This window comes from Odontesthes bonariensis, chromosome 10, assembly GCF_027942865.1.
Source record: "Odontesthes bonariensis isolate fOdoBon6 chromosome 10, fOdoBon6.hap1, whole genome shotgun sequence".
Taxonomy (NCBI): domain Eukaryota; kingdom Metazoa; phylum Chordata; class Actinopteri; order Atheriniformes; family Atherinopsidae; genus Odontesthes; species Odontesthes bonariensis.
In genome coordinates, this window is record NC_134515.1 from 13,881,900 (window position 1) to 13,893,586 (window position 11,687).

An 11,687-nucleotide genomic window follows, 5' to 3' on the forward strand; every position below is an offset into this window, starting at 1 on the left:
CACATGAATTTATGTGACATCCCGTTCTTATTCCACAGGGTTTAATATGACGTCGGCCCACCCTTTGCAGCTATAACGGCTTCAACTCTTCTGGGCAAGCTTTCCACAAGGTTTAGGAGCGTGTTCATCTGAAGTTTTGACCATTCTTCCAGAGGCGCATTTGTGAGGTCAGACGCTGATGTTGGAAAAGAAAGCCTGGCTCACAGTCTCTGCTCTAATTCATCCCAAAGGCGTTCTGTCGGGTTGAGGTCAGGACTCTGTGCAGGCCAGTCAAGTTCTTCCACACCAAACTGGCTCATCCAGGTCTTTATGGACCTTGCTTTGTGCACTGGTGCGCAGTCATGTTGGAACAGGAACGGGCCATCCTCAAACTGTTTCCACAAAGTTGGGAGCATGAAATTTCTTTGTATAATGAAGCATTCAGAGTTCCTTTCACCAGAATTAAGGGGCCAAGCTCTTGAAAAACAACCCCACACCATAATCCCCCCTCCACCAAACTTTACACCTGGCACAAAGCAGTCAGACAAGAACCGTTCCCCTGGCAACTGCCAAACCCCGACTCCTCCATCAGATTGTCAGATGGAGAAGCGTGATTCATCACTCCAGTGAACGCATCTCCACTGCTATAGAGTCCACTGTTCTTGAGCTTTCTTTTTGCTTGAAGAGACTCAGGAAAGTTTCTCATCACTTTAGTCACTTGTTTTAGATCCCCTTACCTTGAGAGCTTACTACTCATTTTGAAGAGGCCTTTCAAAATTAGCCTAGCTCATTCTGAGATAAGCAGACACTATTTTGATGTTCAAACTTTGTTTGAAGCAGGATGCTATGGCATTCTTTGTATAATTTGTAGTTCTAACTCCTTAAGGGAATTTATTCCCCATCTGTTAAATTTTTTTTCCCTTCCAAACATGTTTTGACGTATCACCATCTGTCTCTGCTGCCCCCTTGCGGCCAGTTTCACCATTACACCCCTTCAAAGTGACCCGAAGTGGTATCGCCCATTCATGAATTCAACATGGAGGCGCTGCAGCAGTAAAAGTGATTGTTGTGAACTATTGAATCAGGCCCAGAGGAGGCGACACAGTGATTGACAGAGTGATGTGAATAAACTTGAAGCTGCCGGCATTCGCTCCTTTGAAGAAACACTTTAACGTCAGTCCACGATGCATGAGTGTGCTATAATCTGTGCATCCAGGGTTGGCCGTGCACCGGCTGTGATGGTCACGGTTTGATATCTAATGTGCGCTGTGTGTGTGCGCGCGCGCGTGCAGTAGCAGACCCCTGATGGAGAGTGGACAAATCATCGGGGTGTACGGAGAAGTCGGCGGCCTGCCTACTCCAGTTTCAGCCCATGTGAGTGAAGAGCAGCTCCCAGAGGTCCGGATCTACACTGTGACGGCAGGTGAGCTAACTGCTGCTAACACCTCTGTGTCCCAAACACAATCCCCTGCAGGGCAGTTTCATGTCACCCACCAATGATAATAATAATAATAATGATGGTGATGATGCTGACGGGCGTTATTTACACCTCATGGGGATGCAGGGAGCTTTATGGACTGCTTGGATAGAAACACAGAACCTACAGAAATGATCTTAAACTACCTTCTGTCACTTCTTAGGTGGTTTAATTGAATTGCTTTATAAAATTTGCCAAACAGTGGAAAAAAGGAGCAGGAAAAACATGCTCTTTTCTACAATGTTGGGATTTTCCAAATCCAATATACCTTCCAAATTCGCCACAAAGAGCTTATACATCAGCTTAATTGGAGAGGGTTTTAAGCCATTTTCACTTTATGATTTCATTACACTGCATTGACCATACTCAGATATAATCAAAGGGGTTCTCAGTGCAGGGATCGTGCAGCTTTTGGATGTTAAGTTCTCTCTGTGGATGAAGGAGACCGGCGGGACACATCAAAAGCAGACGAATGCCAAAAACCTAGGTCTTGATAAGGATCCAGGGAGTCTGCAAAGTTCATCACACAGTATGAAAATGCTGAAGGAAGTGAACGGCACGCTTAATGATTTATTATACTCTGAGGTTTGCTTAAAGTCCTCAGCCTCCATGTCGGCTGATATTTTTGACTGACGATCACAAAGGAGGAAGGATCCCATAGAAAACCTCGCCAATGTGAAGAACCACAGTAATGGCATGTGAATCTGATTACCTGCCCATGCTCTGCCGCTGACGCCAGTGATCTTGTCTTAAGGGTTTAGAAAGATTTACAAGTAAACCCATCTGTTTCTCATGGGGAAGCCCACTCAACCCAAGTGTTACCGGATGATTTTAAACTGGATTGTAAGTGCAGGGAGGGACACTCATGTCCTCCTGATAACAACACTTGTTACAACTGACTGAGGTATAAAAGCTGTTTAAATGGTCAGAATCTTGTTGCTGAAGGATTTCATTAACACTAAAACGCGACTCGATTTCTGAAGCAGAAACATAATCAGGATTTAAGAAACAGTGAATCGGTTAAAGAACAAGGGTAGCCTTGCTTTTCTGAACTACTGCTTCCAATAGTTGGACATTCAATTAGATCTGAGAAGGGACAGTGGAGATTTCAGTAGAAATAGTAATATTATTACTTTAGTAATCTTTAGTGGCAAAAAGGAACCAGAAAGTTGCTCATTTGCTATAATGACTTCTGGCCTTTTTCTGAAGCCTACCTGCCTATTCAGTTTTCTATTTGCATCATGCTGTAGATTTTCCCTTTTGGATGTGTGTATTAATGTGTATTAATACATGTGAACAAATGAGCTGATTTATCTCCTCTTTATTAAACCCAACTTGAAAACTGTTCAATGTGTCCACACCCAGAGTGGATTCAGAGTGAATTGGTCCGAGGCTCCAGACTTCGCTACTCACAGCAGTGGACTCTGATCGCCGATAGCAACAACCACAAGAACATCAGGACCGCCCTCCCATCAGGACCATGTGCACCTATGTCTGGAGAGTGAGTTGGGCTGTGATTTTATTATTTTATTTTTTTAAACGGTTTTAAATTTGTTATAATCAGAGAGCTTTAACGAAAAGCAGCTCAACAGCAGCTAACAATCACCTGCTCGACCTCGGGTGGTTTTACTTCTCATCTCGCTAGCATTGTACAAAATGGGCTTTTAGCCACAGCCTTTCCAGCCTGGTGTTCAGTGTAATTCAAACCAAACTGACTGCAGTTTGAAAGAGTTTTGATATCTGCTTTTCAGGTTATTGAGTGGATTCTCTCCCATTAAGGGCCTGAGGGCCGTTGTCAGGGAAACAGGCAGCCACCAGCTCCTAGAGGTAAGAAATATGGACCCTGACATCTCTGCTGAAGTCGTTGTTCGAGCACTTGAACAGTGTGTTGTTTATGGTTGTTGCTGTTTAGATATGGGACTGCCATGGCCTCAGAAAATGCCTCAACCTGACCGCCCTGAACATGCATGGCAGAGTGTATGATGACGGTCAGATGGATGCACACTTGTCCTCTGTGTTTTCCTTAACAATTATTCTTAGGTGTTTCTGTGCTTGAGTAAAACTTGTTTGTGTTGGTCTTTCCAGCCCAGTTTGGCTGTCTGTCGTGGTCGGAGTGTGAGAACAAACTGCTGTACGTAGCTGAGAGGAGCAGGAACTCATCAGCAGAAACACAAGACCGGGAATCTGCACTCAGAAAAGTATCAAACATTCCCAAGTGGAGACACGTAAAACTCGGAAACATGCATCCATGTTGAGTCGGTAACCACACGCAGAGGTGTTTGTGTCCAAACAGGACAGGAGTGTGTACTGTGAGGACTGGGGGGAGGCTCTGACCAACAGGAGCGTCCCAGCGATTTGCGTGGTGGATTTGCATAGCGGTGCAGTCAGAGTGCTGCAGGGTGTCCCGCTTGACGTCTCACCTGGACAGGTAAGGACAGAGAACCTTAGGTTAAGATAAGTGCAGATTCTTTGAATTATTTGATTCTTACTCATAGTGACAGGAACTATCTTTAGGTTGCGCCTCTGGTTCTTATTCAGCTCAGTTTAACATTTGCATGTGTGTTTGTCCTCAGGCTCTTTGGGCTCCCGGCAGTCAGTCGCTGTTTTTTGTCGGCTGGTACCACGAACCCTTCAGACTTGGACTGAAGTTCTGCTCCAACCGCAGGTGACGGAGATGCCTTTTTGTTTCCTCACTCAGACTGAGACAGACCTCTCTTCAAAAGTGAAGAGGAACTTGAACCATTGGCCTCAGCGAAACCGTTTCAGTTTCGTTAGTAATTAGAGTAGAGACATGAAACATGAAAATTGTTTCCATTTGTGTATTACTACTTTAGTCAGATTCCAAATATTGCTCACAAGCTTAATTGCAGGTGTGTATAGTTTGGAAAGGAACATTTAGGTTGTTAACTGCCTGCCTGCACTCTTTGCTTCCTCATTTTACGTCTCTTCCTTTCTGAACTCTTTCAGATCAGCTTTGTTCAAACTCGACCTGAATGGACACTGTGGTGAGAACATTACCTCTGTTTCTCTGTTAATGTTTCACATTCTGTTCACCTGACCCCTGTACTGTACTTCCTGCTCCCTCCACACCAGAATGTCTGTCGGGGGACAATCTCTCAGTGTCCTGTCCCAGGCTAAGTCCGGACGGGTCCACGTTGATCTACCTGCAGGGTAAAGTGTTTGGTCCTCACAACCAGTGCCTCAGTCTGCAGCAGGTACTGTAGGTTTGTGTGTGTGGGGGTTTGTGATTGTCCACATGCGTTCCCTCTGTTAACATCTGAATGTTGATCCTCCACAGTTGGACCTGAAGAGCAGGAAGACCTCCACACTGCTGGATGTTGTCAACAGACCTCAGACTGGTAGGTTAGTGTTCGTATCAGATGGGATGGCAGTGTGATGCTCAGACTGTTCAATTCTTGAATACATTTTTCTTCATGTTATTCATCAGCAGAGGCTCTCACTCATTATTCACAACTTCTGTGTTTCATCGTGGTTTTTTTGTAAAGCTTAGTAGTGTTGTGTTGATGATGCTGTTAGAAATGTTTAAGTTCACGATTGTTTACGACGCTTGAAGATACTCAAATCAGTAGAAATCACAAACTGTGGAGTACCTTTTAAAAAAGATGAAGCATGAGCTTTTTTGTGCGTTTCAGGTGAGTTTGCAGGTGTGTATGAAGCTCTGCCGCCCTGCTGCTGGTCTGCAGACGCTCAGAGAGTGGTGTTCAGCAGCGCCTGCAGGAACTGGAAGGTAAACGCTCACTGCCAGTACACACGTTTTCCTTGCTGCAGGCTCCTCGTCGGAGTTAAACAAGTTCTGCTTTTTCTCTCCATGACTCATTTGCTCCTTTCGTCTCTCTTTCAGAATCTCTTTATGGTTGACAGAAGATCAAAGAAAGTCACCTCCCTCTCTGATAGTAAGAGTCCTTCCTCTCCATCACCTCCTCCTCTGCCTCCTCCTCCTCCTCCTTTCTCTCTTCTGTCCTCATCTCCATCACTTCTTTTCCCTCCCCCTCCTCCTCCCACCCCACTCTCTCCTTTGCTCCCGCCTCCTCCTTCCCCTTTTTGGTCTTCTTATTCCTCTCCACCCCCTCCTCCCCCTCCTCAGGCCTTCCCTTTCTCTCCTCTTCCTCCACCTACTCCCCTGTCCCCACATTTTCCACCTCCCCCTTCTCCGTTCCTTCCATTTCCAGATCCTCCCCTAGCTTCTGAGTCCCATTTTCCCCTCCCTCCTCCCCCTCCCCCTCCTCTTCCTCCTCCTCTTCCTCCTCCTCCTCCTCCTCTTCCTCCTCTTACATCTTCTTATCTTCATCAGGAGCACAAGAGAGAAGTGGAAGGTATGATAAGACCACCAGACTTCAAATCAGTGCCACATCTTAATGGGGAAATTTGAAAATAAAAGTCAAGTGAGAGTTACAGAAAGGCTAAAACAGTGAGCGTCAAAGATGACAGATAAATACTGCCATGAGAGTCATTGTGTACGTCCAAATCACAATGTAGTTGATCTGTGAGAATTAGCATTTAACTGAGACTGATTCTTCTCTCTTTCACCTCTTCCATGTGTCTTTGTTGTGTCTGTCGTCCTCCTCACCGTCTGTTGTTCTGTCTCGCTGTCTTTCTGCTGCAGATCTCTCTGGTCCTGACAGAGTTTTTGGCTCCTGGAAGCTGCTGACTGTCCAGCGGGACCTGATGGTCGTCTGCTGCTCCAGCCCAAACGCACCTCCCACTCTGGTCAGACAGCGCACATATACAAACACTGTATTGGTAGACAGTGTGATGCATTTTAAACTACGTTATTGGGAGAAATGTTTCTGTTTTATTGGCCATTTGTGTTTGTGTGCAGAGGGTGGGATTCCTCCCTTCGGGAGGCGAGCCCGTAACCTGGCAAACTCTGCAGCAGCCCGCCACGACCTTTGACTTCTACTGGAAAATTCTAGATGTCACGCCTCCACCAGAGGAGGACAACAAACAGTATGGTGAGCTTTCAGTTTGTACTTAATTTCTAAGGATGAGGTTAAGCTCTGTTCTTCATACTGAAGCTCTGTGTGTCTTTGTCTCATCCAGCTGGTTTAGATTTTGGGGCTGTGTTGGTTAAACCGTCTCAACACCTTTGTGGAAGCAGAATACCTTTGGTCGTCTTCATCCATGGTCTGTGGGCTTTTTTTCTTTCTTTCTTTTCTTAGATTTAGAAGGGAACATTTTAAAATGTGCATTATTGAAACATATATGATATTTTCTGCATTGGTTGCTCTCTCAGGCGGCCCCCACTCTCAGTTCCCTGCTGAATGGAACTGCACCACCGCAGGGTTGGTTAAACTCGGCTTCGCTGTGCTCATGGGTAAGATATGTTTTGTCTCCTGGTTTTTGTAAAACCTGCACAAAACACACACAGACACTGGCATCATTAAAGAATTACTTGGATAATTTTGAGGAAATATTTTGGAATGAAATCTCTCTGTCAGTGTGAGGCTGCCATCAAACCATGGAGACCCCTCGGGCCAGATACATGAAACTGTCTCTAGTCTAAAGCCATGCATATTTATGGTTGTCTTTTCTAAACCTCAGTCATTGTAAAATTATACGCACATGTAACCTGATTCTTCTTTAGAGTTGTAGCCACTCCTCTAATGAATCAGTTGGACTCCACTTGAAGAGATATGCCAGTGTCAAAATCAATCAAACCGCCCCATCTTTACTGAAAGTGAAATTGAGGTGAAGAAGTCATTTGGTGGTTCCAGTACTGGAGTCACAAAGTAAACAACTGCTGAATGAAAAAAGTAGGAATCAAACGATTGGGAAATTCTGGACTGATACCGATTGTGTTTGTCTAATCCAACAATATTTTTTTGGCCCAGCAAAGTTCAATGTGCATAAATCTGCTCATGTTCAGAACACAGTCGATGCAACACAACCGTTGGTTCATGTTATCCTATTTGGAAATATCCCATTTGCAGTCAAGAAACTAAATGCATCTATGCATCACCAACCAAAAAAAAAAAAAAGTAACAAAAAAACAACAATACTGTAGAAGTAAAACAAACAAACAAAAAAATCATTCTTGAACAAGAGGCAACGAAGATTAATCAGTTTACACATGACCAGCATCAGCCCATTTCCTCACAAAACTCAAGACAAAAGGTTGTTTTTACTTGAAACCTAATTTTAACCCAATTTGGCCCCAATTTTATGAAACCTAAAGCAGAGCATGCTTAACTACGCAATAACTCACAAATACTCTAAATACGGGTCCTCATCTTAAAGTGATATGAACAAGGACTTCAAACAAGGCCCGAGGAACCATCCTGGTGCACGTCTCCTATGCACGGCTGCAGTTATTTATAGCACCCACAATTAAGTGAATTTATTCCCCATCTGTTATGAAAACTAACAATAAGAAACAAAACCTGAGAAGAAAAATCCTTGTAATACAGACAGAGTAAGATCCGTGAAATTGGTCGTGAGTTAAATTACGCCTCATGTCATTTCCACTTCACCGTATCAGACTTAAATTGCCCTGAGAACATGTGCACGTATGGTCTGAAAGATGTGTGAGGGGCACACATTCTCAACGCACAGTTTTCCTTTACAAGCACCAGTTTGTGTGCAGGGAAAGGCGGACGTATTGTTTTTGTGGTTGCTTATCATTTATGCATCTGGAATGTAGAATTTGCTCTGCTTTTGTGGCAAAGTGTGACTGAGGTACCATCAGACAACAGTGAGGCTTACTGTTGTCTATTATAATGTATCTTTTGTCAGAAATGCGTTCTGATATTCATTCTCATTGATGTTATTTTATCTTACTCTCTCTGCTCAGTGAACTACCGGGGATCCACGGGGTTTGGCCAAGACAGCATTCTGTCCCTGATTGGTCACATTGGAAGTCAGGATGTAAAAGACGTGCAGGTACTGGTTTGTCTTCCATCATCTGACGTTGAGTCCTGGATAGAATTAGGTTGGCAACAGATATCAAAATGAGAAATAAACGCGGGTGAATTCATCAGCAGCTCAGCATCTCCTTGCAAATGTAAGAAAATGATTGGATCTTACCGTCTTTACCCAGCGGGCCGTGCTTACCGCGCTGCAGACTGACACAACCCTTGACCCTAAACGCCTGGCTGTGATCGGCGGGTCTCATGGTGGCTTCCTGTCATGTCATCTGCTGGGTCAGTACCCGGACTTCTACAAAGCGTGTGCAGCCAGAAACCCTGTCATTAACGCTGCTACGTTACTTGGAACCAGTGATATTGTGGACTGGTGAGGGACACGCCGACACGTGACAGTCCACCAACACGTGATGTGCAAAGCTTTTGCCCAGCTGCAGCACATCCAGTCCACTCCATGCTGTGAACACTGTTTTTTTCCCTCACTATCTCCAGGCGTTACTCCAGTGCAGGATTTCAGTTCTCTTATGACAACATACCCACAGCTGAAACCCTGGCTGCCATGTTGCAGAAGTCGCCCATCGCACACGCTGCTCAGGTCAGACACATTCAAGCACAGTTTAGATACCATCTAATGGCCAGAATATAGGACATGATTTACACATTATTAAGTCAGAGATCATTTCTACTGTGTATTTTACTAACCTGACTTAATAAATGCAAATCCATACTAGTAGTTTGAGAGAGATTATAGAGCTTTGTGTGCTCTTACAGTCTTACCAGGAGTGTCCTGTAGGTGGTGCTAAATCCATGTACCGGTACATTTAAATTTTCACAGGTCATCGCGTCAATTTTCCTAAACAAATTGCACTGCTGTGTCTAAATATATTACTTTAGGTTATATGGAAATAGGAATCTACATGAGTTTAATTAAAAAAACAATTCAAGCACATTGCGTTAACGTTTGTGTGTTATGGTGTGCAGATCAAGGCTCCGGTGCTGCTGATGTTGGGCGGCAGAGACAGGCGAGTGTCTCCTCACCAGGGTCTGGAGCTCTACCGAGTGCTGAAGAGCAGAGGTTCACCTGTCAGGTACAACAGAGATGAGGAGGCAAACATCACAGCCCTGCCACAGAGCCTTTAGGTCAACTCTCTGCTTCCAGCATGTCAAAAATAAGTAACTGCAATCTCATCAGGACGGATATTATCATTTCCTCTCCCAGGTTGCTGTGGTTTCCAGAAGATGACCATTCTCTGTCCAGGGTGGACACACAGGCCGACTGCTTCCACAACACCGTGCTGTGGCTGCAGCAGCATCTCTGAACACACAACCACAGACACTGGCCCTGTGATGAACCTCTTTTGCTGCTGCTGAGCACTGTCAGAGATAGGCTGAATGGATTTATGATCGCCATTTCAAATTTTCTGCACGTCACTGCCTTTCAAATAAGAAAAACACCTTCTTTGTATTAAAGTGAAGCCTAATTTTTTTTAAAGAAAAAGAAGAAAAAAAAACATGAATGCATGAAATAAAGACAATCCAGCAAAGTCAAAGTGATAAAGTATCGATGTAGTCATGTTTGGAGAAACTCTCACTATTGCATTTAACTGTGTTTCATTTAATTGTTTTATGCAATAACAAAAACAGAAAATGTTTCACCTGCACCTGCCAAAATGGCTGAGTCCAAATCACTTTGTCTACCAACAATCTGGTTTGACACAGGGTTCACATTATGCAGTAAATGTAACTTCTGCAAGTGTCCAGCAGATGGCAGTGTCGCCCCGCTCCAATTAACTTGTATTTCCTGCCCTTACAAATGAGACCTCTTATGAAGCCGTGTGTTTGCACGACTGTTGTAGATATCAACAACGACGCTCATGAATACGTTAGTTCAAATGACTAAGTTAAGCCAAGCAGTAAAAAGAGTTATTTTGCTGCATCAACGGCTAGGTATTCACAAAAAAGAGAAATGAAAGAACTTCAAATGTTAGTCATCTGTGTTACATATGAGGTTCTGTAACCAAACCACACACTGCTACTGCAGTGTTGTAAACCACCTGAAACACAAGCTGGAGCCTGTAAATGAGGCAGCTTTCTCATGGGGCTGCGTGAACAAACAGTCTACTGTAATCCAGACATTTAAGTCTAGAGGTATAAACTAGACTCAAGAAGCAATCTATTTGGATTTCTTGTCATGGTGATCTACTCTTGAGAAGAAAATCCACAGTTATCTGATGAGAACGTGGAGAGAGACATCATTTCTTTCTGAATCATTTCTGGACTTCCTCACCCTGAGTGTCCCATGCTGTAAAGCCTTATTTCTAAAAACAAAACATTTATCTTTCTAGATAAGAAGTGCACTGAGATAGTTGCTGGGGGAGCGGTGCTTGCTTGTCAGTTCTTTGGTGGCCTTGTTCTGACTCGATAGTGTTCACGAACGGTCGCACCACTTTTATCTCATGACCAGTGGGCATTCCTTCATTTGATACTGAATCCACAGATGCTGATTTTGAGAAATTAAGAACCCCACATGAAGCACTGATGTGGCTGATGTCTTCTGGAAGTCTCTCACTGGAGTCCCAGACACAGTGGCGGCATTAATTGTCCTCTCCACCAACACCCTGCTCTGCAGCCTTGACTGCAGCTGCTGCCTGATGAAGTCACTGTGATGTGGGTGTTGGGTGAGATCACCAATTTTGGGAGATTGAGGGAAGGATGGAGATTGTGCTGATGAGGAAGTGACAAATAAAGGGGAGAGGAGTGAGGCAGAGGCGAGCGGCTGTTGGAGACAATGAGCGAGCCAGATAGAAGGAGAGGTTCACGGCGCCCCTCTGTGGTATTCTGGCGTGTGGGCTGGGGCACAGAGATGAAGCATTGTCGAAAACTAGAGCCGGGGGAAAGACTAATGCTCAGGCTGGTTGTACGTAGGAGGTAGACAGACAAAGGGAGGAAAGACGGAAAGTGTGTTTTTTTGATGTTGGCGAACAAAGAGCCTTTTGGTGTTGGTTTGTTCTGGTGTTTCCCCTCTCCAGCCGGCCGCAGAGAGAAACTGACTGAGCAGAACACAGCAAAGCAGAGGTGGATGGGAACAAGAAGTAAAAAGAAAAATAATGATAAGTAGAGGAGAGTCATATAACCTCTCGTCTCGGGACTTTTTCACACCAACAAATGTGGAATTCCGGCCCCAGAATGATGCCGTATTGAAGCTCAGGGAAGAGACAACATTTTGAGATTTTATTCTTGCTAAAAAGTACAAAGTTTTGCTCGAGTTGAGATTTTTGAGGCATCACTAAAACATGAGGATTCAGTGCTCTAAATACAATAACACATTTAGTTTTTTTTTTTTTTTTAAC

General features: G+C 44.3%; 1 protein-coding gene across 1 annotated transcript; it reads left to right on the plus strand.

Moving 5' to 3' along the window:
* The first annotated feature begins 1,018 nt into the window (after positions 1 to 1,018).
* On the plus strand, positions 1,019 to 9,670 carry LOC142390709 (acylamino-acid-releasing enzyme). Its single transcript, XM_075476347.1, has 21 exons — positions 1,019 to 1,402; positions 2,822 to 2,957; positions 3,208 to 3,283; positions 3,369 to 3,444; positions 3,542 to 3,654; positions 3,750 to 3,884; positions 4,030 to 4,121; positions 4,424 to 4,461; positions 4,550 to 4,671; positions 4,755 to 4,815; positions 5,110 to 5,204; positions 5,319 to 5,370; positions 6,081 to 6,184; positions 6,297 to 6,429; positions 6,518 to 6,601; positions 6,711 to 6,791; positions 8,268 to 8,356; positions 8,514 to 8,707; positions 8,830 to 8,932; positions 9,319 to 9,425; positions 9,557 to 9,670. Exons 1-21 carry the CDS (start codon positions 1,285 to 1,287, stop codon positions 9,654 to 9,656), a joined length of 2,109 nt encoding a protein of 702 aa, XP_075332462.1. The 5' UTR covers positions 1,019 to 1,284; the 3' UTR covers positions 9,657 to 9,670.
* The last annotated feature ends 2,017 nt before the right edge of the window (positions 9,671 to 11,687 follow it).

Bases quoted from the DNA above. Each gene is read 5' to 3' on its own strand.
- LOC142390709 (XM_075476347.1), top strand. From the start codon at position 1,285: ATGGAGAGTGGACAAATCATCGGGGTGTACGGAGAAGTCGGCGGCCTG. The intron at 8,708-8,829 runs GTGAGGGACACG...CACTATCTCCAG, and splicing joins ACCAGTGATATTGTGGACTG to GCGTTACTCCAGTGCAGGAT. The intron at 8,933-9,318 runs GTCAGACACATT...TATGGTGTGCAG, and splicing joins CCATCGCACACGCTGCTCAG to ATCAAGGCTCCGGTGCTGCT.